At 46.9% G+C, this 23,323-nt stretch overlaps 1 protein-coding gene across 5 annotated transcripts in view; it reads right to left on the bottom strand.

Annotated features, from left to right (window-relative positions):
• The window catches only part of LCORL (ligand dependent nuclear receptor corepressor like), a 374,618-nt gene that overhangs the window by 237,917 nt on the left and 113,378 nt on the right, over window positions 1-23,323 (bottom strand). For all 5 annotated transcript variants that reach the window (XR_003854676.1, XM_029590369.1, XM_029590404.1 and 2 more), the window contains one exon: window positions 8,758-8,823. Coding sequence is in view for 4 of the 5 variants with exons in the window: in XM_029590369.1 (XP_029446229.1) it covers window positions 8,758-8,823 (66 nt within the window). In the remaining variant the exon portion in view is untranslated. The remainder of the gene's footprint in view (window positions 1-8,757; window positions 8,824-23,323) is intronic.

Raw genomic sequence — 23,323 nt, 5'->3', positions numbered from 1 at the left:
TTACCATTTTGAACTTCTCTTTTGAAGGTATTGTTGAGGGCTCGAAGGTCCAAAATGGGACGTAGTCCCCCCGATTTCTTTGGTATTAGGAAGTATCTGGAATAGAATCCCTTGCCTCGTTGAGAGGGAGGAACGGGTTCTATAGCATTTGATTGCAGAAGAAGAGATACTTCCTGTTGTAATTGAGCCAAATGGTGGATAGACTCCACGCTTGAAGAGAGCGGGGAGTCTGCCGGAAAGAGTTATGAAGTTGAGGTGGTAACCCTGTGCGATAATTGTTAGCACCCACTGATCTGAGGTGATCTGCAACCATGGTTGTAGAAAATGGTACAGTCGACCTCCTACAGGGATGTCCGGAAGAGGGGTTTGGCATGTGTTCCCTACAGGGGAGTCAAAGGCCAGCTGCAGGCCCAGGAGGAGGGGCTACAGTAGGCCTTTGTTTCCTAGGCTGACGCGGCTGAGGCCTAGTAGAGGATCGAGCTGGACGAGGCCTGGCTGATGGAGGGTAATAACGGCGTGGTCGAAAGAAAGACTCTTAGAGTCTTTCTTTTGCGGTTGCTTGGAGGTCAGCTCAGGTGGGACAGATGAGAGTTGTTTCAACGTCTCATGGTGGTCTTTCAACTCCGCCACAATCTGCTGAATTTGCTCTCCAAACAAATTATCGCCTAAGCAGGGTAAATCAGCAAGACGATCCTGAACCTCTGGGCGAAGGTTGGATGATTTTAACCAAGCCCAACGTCTGGCTGAGATGGCTGTGGCTGAAACTTTTGTGGAAGCATCGAATATGTCGTAGGCAGTCCTAATCTCGTGCTTCCCTGCCTCAAATCCCTTGTGAAGAAGGGCTTGAAGCTGCGGTTGGTATTGGTCTGGTAACGTGTCAGCATAGTCTTGCATCTGCTTAAGGATGGCTCTGTTGTACTGAGTCATATAAAGTTGATATGAAGCTATGCGTGAAATCAACATAGCTCCATGATAGACTTTCCGTCCAACACTATCTAGGAACTTGTTGTCCCTGGTAGGCGGGGTAGAAGAGTGTGGCTTAAGACGCTTGGCCTTCTTCTGCGCGGACTCAACCACAACAGAGCGATGATCCAGTTGAGGTTTTTTGGAAACCTGGTGCTGACTGGACAAGGTAGGTGGAGTCAGCTTTTTTGTTAACTGGGGACACTGATGAAGGAGATTCCCAGTTTTTCTTGAGCAGATCCAAAAACACCTGGTGTATAGGGATGGAAGCGATGATTTTTGGAGCATCCAGAAATTGAAGGAGTTCCATCATCTGGTGTCTGTCGTCAGCTTCAGATTGTAGTTGAAAAGGTACAACTTCTGACATTTCTTTCACAAAATTAATGAAAGATAGATCCTCAGGAGGAGATCTTTTTCTACTCTCTGTAGGAGATGGAGGCGAAGGCAAATCCGTGTCAGAAGATGTATCATCATCATCACCCCAGGTATCGTAGGGATCAAGTGGGGTTTGTAACCCTGATGGACCTGGCTGAGGCTCTAAAGGCATCGATGGAAACCGAGGTGGAATCGGTGCCGTAGGTGGAACCAGAAATGGCATCGATGGCTTCGGTGCTGTCGATGGAATCGGTGCCTGGCGTGGAATGGATGGAACCGAAGGATATATCGGTGGAGATATACCAGAAGGCACCGATGGAACCACCCCGGAAGGGGGAATCCGGAACGGTGTTTCTCCTGCCGATGAAAATCCAGTCGGAGACGGTGGTGTTGTCGATGGCACTGGAATCACCGATGGAAGGGCCGTCATGAGCGCCTCCATGCGGCTCAGTAGCGGTGCTAGCGCTTGTATCAACGGCTCGGTGGTCGGTTCCCTCCTCGGTGGCGAAGCCGGTGCCGGTGTCGGTGCCGGAGGCGGCACTGGAACCGGTGCCGGAGACGGTGCCGATGGAGGTTGCAATTTCTTCATCGCTTTCTCGATGGCCTCCTGGACCAGCCGGTCCAGTTCTGCCCGGAGACCAGGGGTAACCATACCCGGCTCGACGGGAGAGGGAGGCTGAGGCAGGGCCGGAGGGACCACCGTAACCGGTGGGATCACGGCCCCCGCACCCCGGGAGGGTGAGGGTTTCCTCGATGCCTGCGAACGAGACGTGGAGGGTGTCCGGTCTGTTCGCGGCTTCTTTGTCGGTGGCTCGGCTTGAGCAGAGGTCGATGGCTGTGGATCCTCGACAGGCCGAGATTTGTGCCGTCGATAGCGGTGCTTTTCCTTCCGATCCCCTCGCCCATCCGGGGAAGGGACGGGAGTCGACGGCAGAGAAGCGATCGATGGCGGACGGTCACCGGAGGGTTGACGATGATGGTACAACTTCGACGGTGCCGGTTCCGATGACGTCGATGCTATCGATGGCGTTGGGGTGGGTGCATGGAAGAGGAGCCCCATCTTCTCCAACCTGGCTTTGCGACCCTTGGGTGTCATTAAGGCACATTTGGTGCAAGTCAGGACATCATGCTCACTACCCAAACACATCACACAAACCCTGTGGGGGTCTGTGATAGACATAGTCCGGGTACAATCCGGACAACGGCGGAACCCCGTTGCCATGGCCTGAAGCCAAAATTTAGGCTGGGGATCGGTAAGTGCCAACAGGCCTCAAGGGCCAAATTCGACGGTAGTCGATGGAAAAAGGCAAAAAACTTACCGGGTTCCGTAAGATGACTAAAAATTTGTCGAAGGGAGACCCCTGAGGGGCAAATTTTCTTAGGAAATTAATTTCCAAATTCCTGTCAGGAACGTGGTTAGAGAGCTCCTTTCACCGCGTGGCAACTGCTGCGCGGAAAAAAGAAGACTGAAGGGAGACCCCTGCTGGCTGCAGGGTCAGTGCCTTGCTGGGCATGCCCAGTAGGGGCCAGTCAAAGTTCTGTTTAAACTTTGACAGAAGTTTTCCGTGGTGGGCTCCATCCTCGATGTCACCCATTTGTGAGGACAACCATCCTGCTTGTCCTGTGAGAATGGTAATGTTCACATCAGACGGGGCTTCTGTGATGCTCGGGAAATATAATGGTGTTGCTGCAATACTTCAACGATCTAACAAACATTTGCTTGAGCAACATTGTGTGGCACACAGAGAGGATTTAGGACTTGATGGTGCTTGGAAGCATAACGCTGTGTTGAAAGATATAGAAACTCTAATTCGAACAGTTTACACGATTTTTAGTCGGTCATCTGTGAAGAAATCCAGGTTTGAGGAACTTTGTCAGGCATCAGAACATGATGCAGTTGCATTCAGGCCCCTCAATGAAGTCAGGTGGTTGTCTCGACATTTTGCTGTGAATGCCTTAGTCAAGAACTACGATATGCTGATTCAATATTGCAGAGAACGGATAGAAGAAGACGATGACCCAATACACAAATACTGCTTAGACAAGTTGACAAAACCTGAGTATCATGTTACCATCTTTACTTTAAATGATGTATTAGGAAAGTTGGCAGAGTTGTGTAGACGTCTTCAGAGGAGCAATCTAACAACTGTAGAGGCGTTCCAGATGACAAAAGCCAAAATAATGAAACTTCGATCACAGTATCTTGGTGACACCATTCATTTCTCAGGGGAAGTTCGTAATGTTATAGCAACGTATCCTTCTGTCAACACCACTGCTGTCATCCATTTCATAGAACGTGTCTGTGATCACTTTAGCAGTAGATTTCCTGAAGATGAACTTGGCGAATGGTCAGTCTTTGATAAAGATTCCTTTGCATCTGTTGAAAATGTTAAGAATTTTTTATTTGGTTCTGACAAAATTGAAATACTGGCAGCTAGATACTGCACCTTGCTAAACAAGCCAGAAGTTGTTCTTAAGAAGAATTTAGTTGCTCAGTATGTGGACTTTAAATTCATCATGAGTGAAAAATTGGCACAAGGTGCACTGAAGAATTTTGACGACATGATTGTTTATATTAGGCAGCAGGATGGGTTTTCTGACTTAGGCCAATTGCTTGACATTTGTGGAACTTTCCAGGCGTCTAGCGCAGATTGTGAGAGAGGTTTCAGTCTCATGAATCAGATTAAAACAAAGACCAGAAATTGGCTAGAAGTCAACCATCTGGACAACCTCATTAGGATAAAACTATATTTAATGTCAGGACAAGCAGTTAATTTGGACGATGTGTATTCATTTTGGAAGAACTGCAAAGGACGACGAAATACTTCTACGGTTGATGTAATGTAATGTTTTCTCTTTCAGCTTTCTGCAAATGTTCATATTTGAATCATAAGTTGAGAAATTTTGCACAATAAAATTGACATGTGAAAGTTTTGCACATTAGTTTCAATTTTTGCACACATGCCACCAAACCTTAGAGGGAACATTGATGACTGGTATGGTATGGTGTGTGTGTGTGTGTGTGTGTGTGTGTGTGTGAGAGAGAGAGACATGGGCACTAGGGAAGAGGACCATGAGTATAGAGCTTAGCTTCTACTGCTGCTTCTGGTGTGTGCCATGGCCTGCATGGAAGGGGAGTAGGAGAGCTGCTGGAGGGGGGTAAGTAAAGGTGGCTTTTTAAGTTTATTTTTCTTGACTGCCGTTTTAATTATTTTATATTATGTGATGTCTGCTTTTTTGAAATATTTTATTGGTGTTTGGAGAATGTTTAATAGTTTTTATGAGTTTGTAATTGTTGGATGTTATTCTGTTCATAGCTGTTTTGAAACATTTATTTTGCTTATTAGTATAGTTTTACAATTATTTCTGTGTGGGGATCTATAGCTGCTTGCTAGTTCTGTTTTCCTAATAAGAGGTGTATTGGTTTTTAGGACCTGATTTAATATTTGTAGTGTTGCCTTTTCATAGATAGGGTTGCTCCTGTTTGAGTGTATTCCATAATACAGGTGTAACTGTGTGCGGATTAGTTTATGTGCATTACTACAGATCCTGGGAGTATGTTAGGTCGGTTCTGTGTTTGTTACCGAGATGAGATATTTTACTAGCATGTAAGCATTTGTATCAGTCTTATTTGTTGTGTTTTCTCAAGAGGACATGCATTGGTGGTAAACTGCTGTCTTTTCATAAGTAGGGCTTTTGAGCCTGGAAGTAGAAGGAGTTTGAGTTGCTGTTACTGAGATGACACCAGAACATCTTTTTTGTAGGTGAGTTGTATGGGGAATGTCATAATTCTGCTTTACATCCATTATTGTGGGTCAGCGCGGTTCCCGTTGATGCAAACTGTACTTTTACATCTAGCCCCGTGACAATCATGGGTCAGTGTGTCATGCATGTGAGAACCATCTGTCAGGTGTGTCCCGACAGAAAAAAGGTTGAGAACCACTGCTTTAGATGACCATGGAAGTCGATGTAATGTGATTCCAGGCTGGAAGACAAGTGGGCAATCTTCATCCCAGATGTGATCATGGCGGTCTTATGATTGCAAAAAAACCCGACTGGGTTGTTTTTTTTTTGTTTGGTTTTTTTTTTAATATATGTTGGGGATTCGCCGGTTGTTGCGGCTGGTGAGTCGTCGTAGCACGTTGACATGATGCCCATTGTTGATTAGTGTGTTGTCCCGATGGTTGGCAAGACAGAGGCTTATGACTGGAGTGAGAATTAAGGTTTTTTGTTTGTTTTTTTTATCCTCAGCAGTGGCCGAGGTTGAAAATTAAAGTCGTGATATAGATGGACGTTGAGATGTTAATGAAAAAAAGACTGCTGTTTTCTGTTTAAGGTGTGTGAATGGATCAGTGAACTGATGTTGGAAGAAATGGAAAGCTTTACCATGTAGTCTAGAACCTATGGCGGGAACATAGTCTCTTATGGCGGGAGATCGCAACCATGTAAGACGTCTAGTTATCTAGACAGTTGCTGAAGTCTAGAAGAGACAGCAAACCCTTCGGAAATGGATTTCAGGAAGTGTCTTCATCCTTCTTAGAGGGAATGGTATGGAGGAGGAAAGTGGCGTCTGCCGAGGCTTGTTGGAGATGTGGTTTTAGAGCGCGTAGATTATGGAAAGCTATGCACGATGTAAACTGATGATTTGAATGCAGGCCTTAAGCATTTCAGACGAAATGGTCTAGTGTCTGATTAGTAGGTGACTGAGGTACACAGACCGCTTAGTTGATAGAACGTGGTTGAGGATGGAACAGGCTCCAGTAAGCGAGACTCCGTTCCTTTTTTTTTTTTTTTTGTAGGGGCTGAGCTTCCGCTCCCCCACCGATTTTTTTTTTTTTTTTTACACTAATTCCTATTTGTAGCTCTAGTGGGGATTAGGCGCGCGTTTCTCCTTTTTATGGCCTCGCGTGTAGATGCGACGTAATTCATCACGTGGGTGCTGTGGCGCGTTCACGAATGTTTCTGCGTTTTGTTTTTTTGGGGGGAGTTTTGTGCAAGGCGGTGTACGCCATGATTGTATCAGGCAGTTGGTGTGCATAACAGTATGCATGCCTCAGCACCTTTGTAGATGTTTATGCACTTCCTGCGCGGCTGCCCCGGCGCAACCGGCGCCCCCACCAATGCTGCGGCGCATCCGGCACCCCCACCGATGTTTGGCACGCCTGGCGTCTGTGCCGATTTTCGGCGCGCCCTGCGTCTGTGCTGAAACTTGGTGCGCCCGGCGCTGGTGCCCATGTTCCGGCTTGAGGATAGAGTGGGGAGCCGAAGTTGGCAGGTAGGCCCAAGGCGCGTCAGTATCATGAATGTAGCGCATCGGTGTGCAGGCTAGTGCGTCGCTGCGCCGGCGTCCTAGCACATGCGATGCCCTCAGCGCGTGCATTGATGCAGTCAGCGCTCCAGCACTTGCGTCAATGCACCTGGCGCGCCTAAGCTAAGCTCAATCTGTTTGCACACCGGCGCACGTGTCGATGCTTCGGCACCATGGCACTAGCACAGACGCCGGTGTTGATTTTCATGCCGTTTCCTTCAGCAGACCAGTGAGTAAACTCTGTGGCTGCGAGAACATCCCTCCCCCAGTCTCTACTTGGTGCCAGCACAGAAAAACCCGGAAGGGTAACCGAGGAGACAAAGATGAAGGCAGTAGTCAGCTTGGGGGGGGGGGGGGGGGGAAGAGATACCCAGAGATGTTAATAAAATCTTGTAAGGGCAAGGCTGTTAAGCAAGGTTTTTTTTTAATCTTCTTTCTTGTTCCTTGTTATAACATTTTCAGATTAGCAATGCTGTATGGATTTATCCTTTCAAAATTATTATTATTTTTTTTTTAGTTAGGAGAATTAGAGAGCTCCGTGCACACTGTAACGTGGAAAAATTTAGACTGAGGAGCCTGAGGTAATTCCTGTCAGGATATAGGAGGGAGGGAGAACCTAGCTAAAAGACTTTGCTAGTCTTAGAGAGCTCCGCCACCTAGTGGCACAGAGGACGTACCCATACAGCATGGCTAATTCAGCTGCTTATCTACGTGAAAAAAAGATAGTTATTTACCCTTTGAAATTATACTAAAACAAGGACATACTCCATGAAACTAATCAGCAACAGATTTAAAACAAATCATAGAAAGTACTATTTTACTCAACACACAATCAAGCTGTGGAATCTGTTCCTAGAGGACATGGTCAAGATGACTAATATAGTGGATTTTAAAAGAAATTTGGACAAGTTGCTAGAGGAGAAGTCCATTAAATATCACTAGCGAGGTAAACTAAAGAAAGTTACTGCTATCCCTGGAACTGAGTAACAAGAAACAGACCTACTTTTTGGGATCTGCTGGATATCTGTGATCCTGACTAGTCACTGTCAGGGACAGGATGCTGGGCGCGATGGAACTTAGACTGACCCAGCATGGCATTTATTTTCTTATCTGGGCTCTCAGATAACTGATCATCTAGTCTCACTACCACTTCTTTAGGATTCACATTTTTTCCCAAAGAGCAGTGGAGATGGGGTAAATCACTCATTTATGGAGCCTTCTAATCTAGCATGTCTTGGATTTGGTAGGATTTTGTTTGAGCTTGTGTTGCTCTAACCAACAATTTGCAAGTAAATTGCAGTAATCTTGTGGATATCCACATAAGCAATTACCTGGATACTGCCTGTATATAACTGAAATACTAAAAAAACCCCAAAACAAAGCAACCCAACTAGAGAGACCCCGGGTTTTTTGGGGTTTTTTTAGGTTAATGCCTGAAGAGGCAAAATGATGACTAGAAATTGCAGCAGGGCCACTGAAAAAAAATCCATGTTCGATGGTCTTCAGCAGACAAAAAGGAAGGAAGGGAGCCATGCAACTACAGCAACATGGGAACTATCACACATGACCAGTAAGGCCAGGTAGTCTTGAGAATCTGTCTGTTCTGTGCAGAGCAGTCATGTGAACATTTGTGTAATTAGGTGAACCTGCTTGTCTTCAAAGAAATGACAGCCCAGATTAAAGCTCAGATAACTATACCTGATAACTGACATAGTAGTGAGGTCTAATTTTCTTTAAGGAAAAATGTTACTAGTTAAAAATAAAATTCACACCATCTGCAAGATATATTTTCTATAAACTGTCCTAGTTCACTGTTATAAATTATAAAAATGCTGCAAGTTCTCCTTTGGATGAGTCCTTGTTTATATCCATGGCAGTTCCCTAAGAGGAGAAGAATCAATCTAGCCCTTTAATCTGTATTAATGTTATATCCAAGAAATGCTGTTTCCATTTTCCTGCCTCTGTGAAAAAATTCTTGCTTATATTGTGGTTTGGATTCTATTAATTGTAGACAAATTTTGTACTAATCCATGCTCATTTTTCTCTGCAAATCTGTTACTTAGATGATTCTATTAATTTCAAATTGAAGTTAATAAATAAAATGCACATACCATCAAATAAACTGAGGTCTCTACGTAGTCCTGGTCCATAAAGCCCCTCTAAAATACTTTCAAAACCTGCAAATAAAGAGATCTCATTTTAAATGGGGAATACTGTTTCCAAGTGAGCAGTAGACTATTTAAAAAAGGTAATAGTCTTAACATTCAAAACCTTTAAATGCTGAAATAATTAAAGTTATTTCTTTTTAAATGAGGTCAACCTAATGCTCCAATAACCTGCACAGACTTAAAATTCTTACTCAAAATATTTAACATAGATGAATTTAATTGAAAGAAAAAGTTGAGGTGAAATATTTTTCATCTGTTAATAGCAAGACATAATAAATGCCACTACAAAATATATTCCAGTTGTTGATTTCTGAATATCATGCAATGACATGTAGGGTGAAATTTAATCTTACCGGTTAATTTCCTTAATTTATGTATCTTTCTCTCTTCCTGCATATTTTCCCCATTGGTTTTCTCTGCAGTGCTAAGGAAATTTGGAGGGAAACTGGAGGTTCTACCTCCAGAGAGGTGACAAGGATTGATAGGAAGAGAAGTAGGAGCAACAGTGCCTAGCTTCTAGGCTACACTAGGTTCTGGCAGCACAGTATTTCCAAGATGGGATTTGGACTGGTCTAACAATACTCAGGGAAAGGAAATAAGGAAGGTGAAATTTCATTTTACCTTCCTTATCCTCTTGCTAGACCAGTCCTTATATGTGGGAAATACTCAAGCAGCTCTTAGCCCAGGTGTCCTAACCATGAATGTGTCCACTCTGGGTGGGAAGCTCATGGAGATGGGCTCAGCACCCAGGGTCTCTGATCCGCTCAGGAATACTCATCAATTCAAGTTCCTGGAGCTTCGGACAATCAGGTACACACTATGGATTTCAGAGCTTGGCTATGCAACAAAATTGTCCTGCTCCAAACCAACAACCAGGTAGCCATCTGGTATGTCAACAAGCAGGAAGGCACAGGGTCATACCTCCTATGTCAGAAAGCGGTCCAGATCTGGACGAGGGCCCTGTCCTATGGGACGGTGCTCAGGGAAATGTACCTGGCCAGGTCGGAGAATATGGTAGTAGACAGCAAGAGTCGAGCCTTCAGATCCCACGAGTGGTCCCTGGACTGTTGGTAGCAAATCGGCTATTCCGCCTCTGGGGAGCCCAGATGTAGCTCTAATTATGTCCCTCTGCAACAGAAGGTTCCTCGGTTCTGCTCCCTGTACAAGTCAGACAGCAAACCAGCCTTTGACGCCCGTGACCATCATTGGGACAAGGGTCTTCTGTATGTGAAACCTCTTGATTCCCTTAGTGGAGAAGACTCTCTTGAAGCTTTGCAAGGACATAGCCCCTCATTGGCTTAGACAGGTCACTTTTCAACTCCTACAGATTTATCCAAATGGAGACCGATCAGCCTGGGGACTTCCCCAGATCTCATCACACAAGATCAAGGAAGGCTGCGGCATCCCAACCTCCAGACCCTGTCGCTCTCAGCCTGGATACTGAGAAGTTAATTCTGCAGCCAGTTGATCTTTCAGAAGGTGTGTCTTGGGTCCTGGTTCTTTCCAGAAAGCTTTCCACTAGAAAGTCCTATAACTGAAGTGGAGAAGGTTTCCCGTGTGGTGTGAGCAGAGGCCCCTAGATTCGTTCTCCTGCCACACAAAAATCTGCTCAACTACACCTAACAGAAGCTGATTTAAAGACCAACTTTGTTAGAGTTCATCTCAGTGTAACTGGCGCATACCACCACGGTGTAGATGGTACACCCATCTCTGTAGTCTATAGTTGTATGATTCATGCAGAGCCTGCATCAAATGAAGCCTCCCTTAAGGCCTTCTGCTGTGTCTTGGGACCTCAACATGGTGTTAACTCAGCTAAGGAAAGCTCCTTTCGAGCCAAACACATATGACCTGAAATATCTAACCTGGAAGGTCATATTTTTGGTGGCGGTCACCTCAGCGCGCAGGGTCAGAGAGCTCCAGGCCTTAGTGACTTATCTACCTTACACTAAGTTTTATCATGACAGAGGGGTCTTGTGTATGCACACTAAGTTCTTGCCTAAGGTGGTGATGAACTTCCACCTTAATAAAGCCATCATCCTGCCAACATTCTTTCCCAGGCCCCATTCGCACCAAGGCTCACGTGTGTAGTCAAAGTTTTAGAAAACTTTGACATAAGTTTTCCGCATCAGGGCTCCATCTGATGACATCACTCATGTGTGAGGACTAATATCCTGTTGTCCTCAGAGAGCACATGTTACAGGTAAGCTAGAAAGGATAGACTGATTCAGGTGAAAAGAAGACATCACTTTGGACAAAAAAAGATAGGACCTGGTTGAAAGGTGACAGTCTAGTGAGAACACTAAGTAGGGGTCTCTACAAGACAGGTCCCATATCTCAGAGATAAGGCTGGCAGAGCAAATGGACACCAGGAAGGCAGTTTTAAAGACAATTGTTTCATAGATTCAAAGGGAGAGTCTGTTAGAGCCCTGAGCACTAAGTTGAGGTCCCATTGCAGGATCACTTCTCTAAAGTGGGATCTGAAGCATTTAGCTCCTCTGAGGAAACTGGTTATGTCCAGATGTGCAGCTGCTTGCGGTCCCTTTTGATGGGCCTTTTTTGTAGCAAGATATAGCCACTACGAGCACCTTCAAGGAATTTAAAGCTTGATCTTTCTCTAGATCTTTTTGGAGTAAGTTTAGGATGTACAAGACATTTGCCTTCCAGAGGAAGACTGTATGGTCCTGATAGAAACTTTCAAATAAGTGTCAATAGGTGATGATATACACCCTTTTGAGACTTTCAATATCATTGTGATGAGTGGCAGAGACTAGCCGTTTTTCTCCAGACATGCCCTTTCAAGGGTCAAGCCGTAAGAGAAACTGGAGCAGAGTCTTTCAGTGATACTGGGCCTTGCCACAGAAGCCCATGCCCCCCTGGGAAGATGTGGAGTTCCTGCAAGTAGCCGCCTTATGTTCCCATACCCGGCCTTCTCGTCCAGTCTGGAGCTATCAGAATCACCATCTATGAATGTTCTATTCTTGTTTTGCCTATGAAAGGCCAGGGTGGGAACATGAAGAAAGCAAAATAGCTTACCTTGTAATAGGTGTTATCCCAGGACAGCAGGATGTAGTCCTCACATATGGGTGATGTCACTGACTGAGCCCTATCACGGAAAACTTTGTCAAAGTTTCTAGAAACTTTTGACTGGCACACTGAGCATACCATGATTCCTCGAGCCACAGGGGTCTCCCTTCAGTCTCAAATGTAGCAACAAGCGTTAGCAAAAATAAAATAAAATGTATCGGACCCAACTCCGTGGGGTGGCAGGTGGGTTTCGTGAGGACTACATCCTGCTGTCCTGGAATAACACCTATTACAAGGTAAGCAATTTTGCTTTATCCCAGGACAAGCAGGATGCTAGTCCTCACATATGGGTGATTAGCAAGCTATAGGCTGAGTCATTTTGTAGTGAAGCAACACTGAAGTATTGTTGGTGAAAATGAGGCAGCCTGAAATCACAGCAGGTTGGATGTAGAAGGAGTTGGGATTATCCTGGAAATAAGTTCTTTAAAACAGATTGTTCGTAGGCTGAATCTTGTCATCCTTCTTTTTCCAAACAGTAATGAGCTGCAAAGGTGTGAAGAGAACTCCATGTTGCAGCTTTACATATGTCAAGAATTAGCACTGAACGATAGTGTGCTACTGAGGTTGACATTGCTCTTACTGAATGCGCCTTTACTCGTCTTTGGAGAGGAAGGCCTGCTTTTTCATAGCAGAACTCTATACAATCTGCTAGCCAATTGGAGAGAGTTTGTTTGCCCACTGGATTACCCGGTTTGTTTGGATCAAAAACAAAAAAGAATTGAGTAGATTTCCTGGGGACTGCAGTGCGGTCTAAATAGTATGCTAGTGCACGTTTACAGTCCAAGGTGTGCAAAGCTCTTTCACCTTGGTTAGAGTGAGGCCTTGGGAAGAATATGGGCAAGACTATGGATTGGTTCAAGTGGAATTCCGTAACTACCTTGGGAAGGAATTTTGGATGTGTATGGAGAACCACTTGGTCATGTAGGAATTTTGTATAGGGTGAGTATGTGACAAGTGCTTTTAACTCACTAACCCTTCTACAGATGTAATGGCTATTAGGAAGATAGTCTTCCCACGTGAGAAATTTAACATCGCAGGAATTCCTGGGTTCAAAAGGAGAACGCACGAGTCTTGTAAGTGCTACATTAAGGTCCCATTCTGTGATTGGTGGCCGTATTGGTGGTTTAAGGTGAATTAAACTTCTCATAAATCTACTGACAAGAGGTTGAACGGATACTGGTGCATCTCCTATTGTATGATGGTAAGCTGAGATTGTACTTAAGTGTACTCTTATGGACGAGGTCTGGAGACCAGAGCCTGAAAGGTGCCATAAATAGTCTAGTAAAGAGGATGTGGGGCAGGAAAAAGGGTCGATGTCTTTTTGTGTGCACCACAAGGTGAATCTTTTCCACTTCGAAGAATAATTCTTCCGTGTGGAGGGTTTACGTGAAGCTACAAGCACTTGAGAGACATTAGTGGAAAGATTGAGTGGTTGTAAGATCAAGCTTTCAACATCCAGGCTGTCAGAGATGGGGACTGAAGGTTGGGATGACGCAACCTGCCCTGGTCCTGAGTTATGAGAGTGGGAGCTGTGCCCAGGCGAATTGGCTCCGAGATTGATAGGTCGAGAAGTATGGGAAACCACATTTGTCGAAGCCAATGTGGGGCTATGAGTATCATTGACCCCCCTTGTCTTCTTGTAGCTTCACTAGAGTTTTGGCTATTAGCGGTATCGGGGGATACGCGTATAGAAGACCTGAGTTCCAAGGGCGAGCAAAGGTGTCCTTGGCTGGCTAGTGTTTCTGTTTGTGTAGAGAGCAGAACCTGTCCACTTTGTGATTCAGGTCTGATGCAAAGAGGTCTATAATTGGTTGTCCCCAATGTTGAAATATCCTGGTCACTACTAAGGGATGCAGAGACCATTCGTGAGGTTGGAACTGACGACAGATGATCTGCAATTACATTGTGCATGCCTGCTAGATAAGTGGCCCGGAGAAACATGGAGTGTGTCAGGGCCCAGTCCCAAATTTGTGCGGCTTCTTGACAAAGGAGATACGAACCCGTACCCCCCTGTTTCTTCAGGTACCACATGGCGACTGTGTTGTCCGTTTGAATCAGAACAGTCTTGTGTGAAAGGCAGTCCTTGAACGCATGTAGAGCATAACGTATAGCTCTAAGTTCCAGGAAATTTATTTGAAATGTTGCTTCGAGTTTTGTCCAAGTACCCTGGCTATGTGAGCTCCCCAACCTAAGGTGGATGCATCTGTAGTTAGAGCTATCTGTGGAACTGGTTGTTGAAAAGGTAGGCCTTTGCGCAAGTTGTTCCTGTTTTCCCACCAAAGGCGAGATGAACGTAGCTGGTGGGTGATTTGAAATAGAGACGACAGTGGTTGAATTGCTTGTATCCATTGTGATCCTAATGTTCACTGGGATACTCGCATGGCTAATCTGGCCATAGGAGTGACATGAACTGTGGAGGCCATGTGACCTAGTAAAGTTAGAAACTGATGAGCTGTTGCCTGTTTCTGCGAGCGTAGTGAGTCTGCCAGTAAGGAGAGCGTTTCCACCCAATCTTCGGGTAGGAAAGCTCTTGATAGGATGGTGTTCAATTCTGCTCCGATGAATTGAAGTAGGTGAGATGGGGTGAGATGGGACTTTTGATAATTTAAGAAAACCCATTGAGTGGAGCAGAGTGACTGTTGTCTGAGAGAAGCAAGAGCTCCTTGTTGAGATTGACTTCTGATATGAGCCAGTCGTCCAGGTATGGGAAAAACGTGTACACTTTCTTTGTGTAAGTGTGCTGCTACTACTGCTAAGCATTTCGTGAATACTCTGGGTGCTGAGGCAAATCCGAATCGTAGTACCCTGTACTGGAAATGCTGTTGACCCACCAGGAAATGCAGATACTTGCGATGAGGAGGGAATATGGGAATGTGAGCATAAGCGTCTTGTAGATCCAGAGAATAAAGCCAGTCTCCTGTTTGAAGAAGGGGAAGCATTGTGCCTAAAGAGACCATCCTGAATTTTTCTTTCCGTAGAAATTTGTTGAGATTTCTGAGGTCTAGGATGGGACATAGGTCTCTCGTTTTCTTTGGAATGAAGAAATAACGGGAGTAGAATTCTCTGCCCTGCTGAGTCCGGGGTACTGGTTCTACGGCTCTGGCTCTCAGAAGGGTGGATAATTCTGCTTGCAGATGAATGATGTGATTTTCGTTTAGCGAAAGAGGCTTTGGAGGAGAGTCTTTTGGAACTGATAGGAAATTGAGTTGATAACCTCGTGATATTATTGAGAGTACCCATTGGTCTGTTATCTGAAACCAATGGTTGTAGTAGAAAGACTCAACCTCCTACTGGTATGTTTGGATTGGAATTGTGGAGATGGCTTTTGCTCTCTGCATTGCCTCAAAAACCTGCAGCTGGGCCTGTCTGTGCTAGTGGTTGGGGCTTAGTAGTTCTAGGCTGTCTGGGTTGAGATCTCTGCTGTGGACGGGAAGATCCGCCCCTAGATGCCGGTGGGTAATATTTCCTCAGCTTGTAGTACGGCTTTCTGGTATCTTTCCTTGGTTGGCGACGGGACACTGAAGAGGAAGTCTTGTGGTACCGCAGATAATTGACGCAGTGTCTCTGTATGTTCTTTAAGTTGGGCCACTGCGTCCTGCACCTTTGACCCAAACAGGTTGTCGCCCACGCAGGGCAAGTCCACCAATTTATCTTGTACCTCAGGCCTGAGGTCAGAGGTTTTTAGCCAGGCTCAGTGGCGTGCACTGATCCCAGAAGCAGCAACCCTTAAAGAGGTTTTGAAGCTGTCGTAAGCAGCATGGACCTCATGTTTTCCAGCTTCTAGTCCTTTATGGACAATTGCCTGAGCTGCATCTTGATATTGATGAGGTAGGGAATCCGTGAGTTCCTGCATTTGTTTTCAGAGATTCCTCTGGTATTGCGTCATGTAGAGTTGGAAAGACGCTATTCTGGAGTTCAGCATTGCTCCTTGGTATACTTTCCTTCCTAGGGAGTCTAGGAAATGGTCCTTCCCTGGTGTAGACGAATGAGGTCATACCCTTTTAGATTTTTTTCTGAGCCGACTCAACCACTACTGACTGGTGTGGTAGTTGTGCCTTTTGGTACCCAGGGAGATGCTGTATGAGATATGTAGTGTCCATTCTCCTACTGACTGGCGGAACGGAACATGGATGTTCCCACAGTCTATGTTGTAACTCCAGTAGGACCTCATGGATAGGAGTGGCTAGAACTTCCTTGGGTGGATCCACAAATTGAAGGACTTTAATGTTTGCTGTCTTGTATCCTCCTCAGACACTAATTTAAAAGGGATTGTGTCTGCTATGTCTTTTATGAAGGATAAGGCTTCTGATGGGGACTTTTTCCTTCCTTCAGGAGGAGATGGCTCAGACATGAAGCTTTCAGATGAAGAATCTGTATTTTTCTCCTCCCAGGAGTCGTATGATACATGTTTGGAAGGAGAAGTAGGAGAAGACCTCGGTGGAATTGATGGAACCACTGGTCTGAATAGTCCTGAACATCCTGGTTGAGGTTCATCGAGTGGGAACTGATCAGAAAAATCTCCTACCCCTGCAGGCTTAATAGGAAGAGGTTGTGATGGCATGGCACCGATGAGGACATCAAGTTTATCCATAAGCGGTTGAAAAATTGAAATGTCCAGCTGCACTGAAGTCCCCAGCGTGGGTACTAGCATCGGGAACAGCACTGGGATTGGCGCCTGTGTGTTGGTCCCGGTATCGGTGTTTGCTTTGTCTTTGGGGATGGCCCAGGCATCGATAATGGTGTCTGCTTCGGTGAGGGTATCGGCATCGATGGTCGATGTTCTTGGAGCGCTTCTTGCACTGCCTGGCGGATGAAACCGCTCAGTTCCTCCGTAATAGCTGATGCAGGCAGAGCAGCTATACATGGCGGCGGTGGAGGCGTCATCGGCACTACCACAGGGCCCTGTGGTGGCTCGATGTCCGGCACCCCGAGGGGTGGGGAATGCCTCAGTGTCGAAGGCATCTGTATCTCCTTTAGACGAGGGCTCTTGGCTCTCGACTGCTCCAGCGATAGCAAGACTTCCGGAATTGAAGAATGTCGATGCCAATGTTGATGTTTCAAACGTTGCTCTGTGGCTTTTTCAAGGCCAGACGTTGAACTTTGTCAATGCCGTGGACGGGGGTCGTGATGACCGGTCCCCCGAGCCCTCCAGACGACGCTTTCTAATAATTAGCCTTTTTGACTCTCCGGCTGGAGACGAATGGGTGGACATCGATGTGGAAGGTAATAGCTGGATGTGGAAAAGGTGTTCCATCTTTTCCCGACGTGCTTTTCAACCTTTAGCAGTCATTTCCGCACATTTTGGGCACGATGAGACATCATGGGACTGACCCAAACAAAGAACACACTCAAGGTGTGGATCGGTAACTGACATCATTCGATTACATTTGGGACATTTTTTAAAACATGTGGCCATGATATCCATCGACGGCAGTCGTGGTTATCTGACTAAACGTTTTGTAAACTCAAAAGGAGTCAAGAAAAATTCTACTCACCGACCGGTGGTTGAAGAGAGACCCTGATGTGGGAATGAGAAAAAGTGAAATTTTAATCTGATTTTTAGACAGAATTGTGAGAAAAAAATTCACAGGGCTCCTGCTCCGCGATGCTAAAAGCAGCACAGAAAAACGAAGACTGAAGGGAGACCCCTGTGGCTCGAGGAATCATGGCATGCTGGGCATGCTCAGTGGGCTCAATATGCCAGTCAAAAGCTTCTAGAAACTTTGACAAAATTTTCCGCGATATGGGTGACATCACTGATGGAGCCCTATGTGAGGTCTAGCATCCTGCTTGTCCTGGGATAAGAGGCTGTCCTTTGGCCACTGTTTTACCAGGGCATTTATTCCACTGGACCCTTGTGGAGATTTTATCTTTTCCCTATTTTTCACACCACAAAAATAGACAAAGATAAATCTATTCTGTCAACTGAAGAATCTGTGCCTTGCCATTCACCCAAGTCGCCATTAAGTCCACTAATGGATGCCCCCAGTGCAGTCCTACTACCTGAAAAGCATCTTAGCGGCGTCGCCATTCCCCAGGATATAGCCTGTTTCTGCTTAGTAAATAGGCTTGCACATTTTCAATTCCTGCAATGTTTGGTGCAAAGAACATAAGAACATGCCATACTGGGTCAGACCAAGGGTCCATCAAGCCCAGCATCCTGTTTCCAACAGTGGCCAATCCAGGCCAAAAGAACCTGGCAAGTACCCAAAAACTAAGTCTATTCCATGTTACCATTGCTAGTAATAGCAGTGGCTATTTTCTAGACATATGTTCTGCTCTACCAACCTGAAGAGCATGCCTACTTTTATTGCTAAGGTATGGCTGCAGGTGGCCCATTGGCCCATTGCCCATTTACATAAGAATACTGTTAGCAATGTCATTGCAGTAGCATATCACCTTCCCTCTTACCAAGGGAAGGACAGAGCAGGGCTCATCTGATGGTCCTTGTTTGTAATTTGTTTATAGACAATGTTTATCTCTTTGACCATGTATCATGAATCAATTGCCCTAGGCAACTGGCTTCCCAGCATCCATGGTTATGGTGATGCAAGAAAGAGGTCCACATCTATGCCTTTTGATAGGCTGGAAGGTTGAGCATTACCCCAGGCTCATTTCTACTGTCAAGATTACTGGGAGGCAAGACTTGTAGTCTCTTGACTCGGGTATCATTGGGACAAAAGGGACTGCTGCAGTGGGCACATGTGTACTCTGGTCCATGGAACTAAATTTAAGGTGGCTTTCATCAGCCCTAAAAGGTGGAGGTAGTCCTAGATCCCAAGTGCACAGCCAAAGGAGCCTCCTGGCTGCCACCCTGAGGCAACAGCCCAGGAAGCAGCCAGGAGGCAAATTCCGATGAGGTCATATATAGAATCCCCCAAGCAAGCTATACCTCATTCTAGCCAATCTCTTTTTTCACTTTTTAAGAGTTGCCTGGTTTAGTAAATTACAATTCGAGCTACATAACCCCACAGATTAAGGCCTGAAGAGCCATGGTATTACAAGAAAATGATTGTTTTAAAATTGCCTCACTTTTTCTATCTTGACGATCCTTCAAAGCTGTCCCGCCTTCAACTGGATCCGTCGTTTTGTGGCTAACTGCTGAGACCAGGGAGACAACAGTGGGCATTCTCAGAAGATAATTATCTTCTAGCAGTAAGGGGTGTATCTTGCTCATGATTGTATCTCCCTTTAACTCTCCCTGGAAGGAGAATCATTGTGTTGATATGCTTTTTAAAACCAGATACAGTGAGAACGTTATCAGGGGGCCTCCAAATTCCCTGCATAATCAAAATCTCATTCTATCAAGTGCCCAAATCTAGCACCTGAAATTTTAAAAGTGGTTATTACAGGGCTGACTGTTCTTCTCTAGGGAATATTCTCATTACCAAGAATTCTTCTCCCTATGAAGAACATTCCCCTTCCTCTAAGGCAGAGCTTTCCAAAGTATGTCCCGCATCACTTTAGTGTGTCGCCTGCAGTGTGCCGTGCAAGCCCGGTGCACATGAGGGGGCGGAGCAAGTGGTATACTGAGGGGAGGTCAGGGGGAGCCAATGAGGCCACCGGTGGACCTCATCCCACTGGCGGCTGAGCAGTGAACTACCGCTGTGCGCTGGACACACACAGCAGGAAGATCAGCAGGGCCGTGGTGGAGTTCATGTCACCACAACTCAAAGAAAAAGGTCACGTCCAAACCTGCAGGTGCTCCTCCTCCTTCCTGCCGGAGGAGGAGCATCAGCCACGTACAGAAGAGGAGCAGCGTTTACAGTCATCCACGAATCTCAAGTCGCAACGGGCTGAGAAGAGGAGGCGGCCCAGTAGCAAAGCCACCGCCGCGGATCCCACATTGCTGACGGCTCGAGAAGATCAGGGCTGCTGCAGAGCCCATCCTGCGGCGACCCGTGAAGAGGAGGCCCAGAGGCAAGAGAGGCTGATGGCCTGTAATGTGTGTGTGTGAGAGTGAGTTGAGAGTGTGTGTGGGAGTGAGTACCTGAATGTTTGCAGAGACAGCATGTGAGAGCCTCTGTGTGTGTGAGAGAGACAGCATGTGCCAGTGAGAGACTGTGGGGCAGATTTTAAAAAAGTACGCCCGTGCGGACTTTTGTTCGCGCGACTGGCGCAAACAAGAGTATGCCAGATATTAAAATCGGCTTGACAAAAACAGTGATAATGTTGAGATTACTACCTGATAATCTCCTTTTCCTTAGTGTAGACAGATGGACTCAGAACGAATGGGATAGTATCCACGTGCTAGCAGTTGGAGACAGATCTGACATCAGCACGGGGTATATATATCCCCACAGGAAGCGTAGCAACTTAGTAATCTTCCTTGCAAAAGCTGTTATGGATGTGTGTACTGATGCTCAGTGAAAAGTGAAAACAGGATTCCCCTGACCGATTGACAGAGACCGCCAGCATTTCCAACCGGAAGGCGTTGACACCTGGTAGAGTGTACGCTCTTATGGAAATAGATGACATGGCTTACCTTGAATCGGTGAAACCCATGTACACAGGCAGCTGGGCGGGATGCTGAGTCCATCTGTCTACACTAAGGAAAAGGAGATTATCAGGTAGTAATCTCAACATTTCCTGGCGTGTAGCCAGATGGACTCAGAACGAATGGGATATACAAAAGCTTTACTCCCAGCCTGGGCAGGAGGCTGCCTGAGGACCATGTAGTACAGCCCTCGCAAATGCCGAGTCCTCCCTAGCCTGGACATCCAGACGGTAGAACCTGGAAAAGGTATGGAGCATGTTGCCGCTTTACATATTTCTGCAGGCGACAGCATCCTGGATTCCGCCCAGGATGCCGCTTGTGCTCTGGTAGAATGAGCCTTGACCTGTAGAGGCGGAGACTTCCCAGCCTCTACGTAAGCTGCTCTGATAACTTCTTTAATCCAGTGGGCGATGGTGGGCCGCGAGGCCGCTTCACCTTGCTTCCTCCCGCTGTGCAGGACGAACAGATGGTCCGTCTTTCGTAGCTCTTGTGTCACTTCCATATAATTGGGCAGCAATCTGCCAATGTCGAGATGGCGTAATAAACGCCCTTCTTCAGATTTCTTCAACCCGCCGTGGTAGGCAAGGATATGGTTTGGTTAAGATGAAACTGTGAAACCACTTTAGGTAGAAAGGAGGGAACCGTACGAAGATGGATAGCCTTAGGAGTGATTCTGAGAAAGGGATCACGGCAGGACAGTGCTTGCAGCTCTGAGATGCGGCGTGCCGAACATACCGCCAATAGGAACACCATCTTCAAGGTTAGAGAACGGAGAGACAGTCCCCGAAGGGGCCTGAAGGTGGCTCCCGCGAGGAAATCCAAAACAAGATTGAGGTTCCATAAGGGCACAGGCCACTTTAGTGGCGGACGAATATGCTTGATCCTTGCAGGAAGCGAGAAACATCTGGGTGCTTGGCGATGGTCTTGCCATCCCTCCTGGGACCATAGCAAGACAGCGCAGCCACCTGAACTTTGATGGAGCTGAGGGAGAGACCCCTCTGAAGTCCATCCTGCAGGAAATCCAACACAATAGGGATTGTGGCCGCATGTGGACTGGTGCCGTGAGTGTCGCACCATGCCTCAAACACTCTCCAGATCCTTACGTAGGTGAGGGACGTGGAAAACTTACGAGCTCGGAGGAGTGTATCAATCACGGGTTCCGAGTAACCTCTTTTCTTCAGTCTAGCCCTCTCAATGGCCAGACCGTAAGAGAGAATTGAGCTGGATCCTCGTGGAGGATGGGACCTTGACGTAGAAGGTCCCGGAGAGGAGGCAGGGGAAGAGGCTCCCCTGCCAGTAGTCTTCTCATGTCTGCGTACCAGGGTCTTCTTGGCCAGTCTGGTGCCACTAGAAGAACTAGGCCCTGGTGTTTCTGAATCTTGTGGATGATGGCCCCCAGCAGAGGCCACGGAGGAAAGGCGTATAGCAGAGTCCCTGGAGGCCACGGCTGGACCAGGGCATCGATTCCATGTGAGAACGGGTCGCGCTTGCGGCTGAAGTATCTGGGTACTTGAGCATTGGACTTGTCCGCCAGTAAATCCATGTCCGGAATCCCCCAGTGATCCACAATCATCTGGAAGGCTGTGGGTGACAGCTGCCACTCTCCCGGATTTAGGCTTTCTCTGCTGAGGAAATCTGCTGTGGTATTGTCCTTCCCGGCAATGTGGACGGCGGAGATGTCCTGAAGATTCGCCTCTGCCCAAGCCATCAGTGGGGCGATCTCCAGAGATACTTGTCGGCTTCTGGTTCCGCCCTGACGGTTGATGTATGCCACCGTGGTGGCGTTGTCTGACATCACTCTGACTGCTCTGTTCTTCAGTCTGTGAGCAAATCGAAGGCATGCCAATCGGATTGCCCGGGCCTCTAGACGGTTGATGTTCCACGCTGACTCTTCTCTGTTCCACCGCCCTTGTGCGGTAAGTTCTTCGCAGTGTGCTCCCCAGCCACTCAGGCTGGCATCTGTGGTGAGCAAAGTCCACATGGGTGAAGACATCTTCGACCCCCTGCTCATGTGGTTGGACTGCAACCACCACCGCAACTGGGTCCGCACTCTGGCTGGCAGATGCAGGTGCGTGGAATAGTTCCGTAGACGGGGGCTCCAGCGAGAGAGCAGGGAGTGTTGTAGAGGTCTCATATGGGCCCTTGCCCAAGGCAGCACTTCCAGGGTGGATGCCATGAGACCAAGAACCTGCAGATAATCCCAGGCTATGGGCCGACTGGCTCCCATCAAATACTGGATACGCGTCTGAAGTTTCAACTGTCTCTTGGAAGTGAGACTGACTGTGTCCGCCCGGGTGTCGAACTGTACTCCCAGGTATTCCAGAGACTGGGAAGGCTGTAGGCAGCTCTTGCTGAGGTTGATTACCCAGCCCAAGCTTTCCAGAAGGGCGATCACTCTGTCGGTTGTCCGAAGGCTCTCCTCTCGAGATTTCACCCTGATCAGCCAGTCTAAGTAGGGATGGACCAAAATTCCTTCCCGCCTGAGTGCCGCTGCTACCACTACGACCACCTTGGTGAATGTCCGTGGTGACGTGGCCAACCCGAAGGGCAAAGCCCGAAACTGGAAGTGGCGGCCTAGAACCTTGAAGCGTAGGTAGCGCTGATAATCTGAATGGATCGGGATATGCAGGTATGCCTCTGACAGGTCTAACGCTGTGAGGAATTCTCCTGGCTGTACTGCAGCCTTGACGGAGCGCAGAGTCTCCATGCGAAACCTCGGTACCCGTAAGTAGCGATTGACTGACTTGAGGTCCAGCACAGGCCGAAAGATGTCCCCTTTCTTGGGTACCATGAAATAAATGGAATAGTGTCCAGAATTCACTTCCCAGGCAGGTACTGGGATGATGGCTTTCAAGGACAGGAGCCTCGCCAGGGTAGCTTCCAATTCTGCCTTCTTGTGTATGGGACATGAAGATTCCACAAACTTGT

Source organism: Rhinatrema bivittatum, chromosome 1, assembly GCF_901001135.1.
Source record: "Rhinatrema bivittatum chromosome 1, aRhiBiv1.1, whole genome shotgun sequence".
Classification (NCBI taxonomy): Eukaryota; Metazoa; Chordata; class Amphibia; order Gymnophiona; family Rhinatrematidae; genus Rhinatrema; species Rhinatrema bivittatum.
The sequence above is the reverse complement of the archived record's forward strand: the minus strand, read 5'-3'. Positions and strand labels throughout refer to the sequence as shown.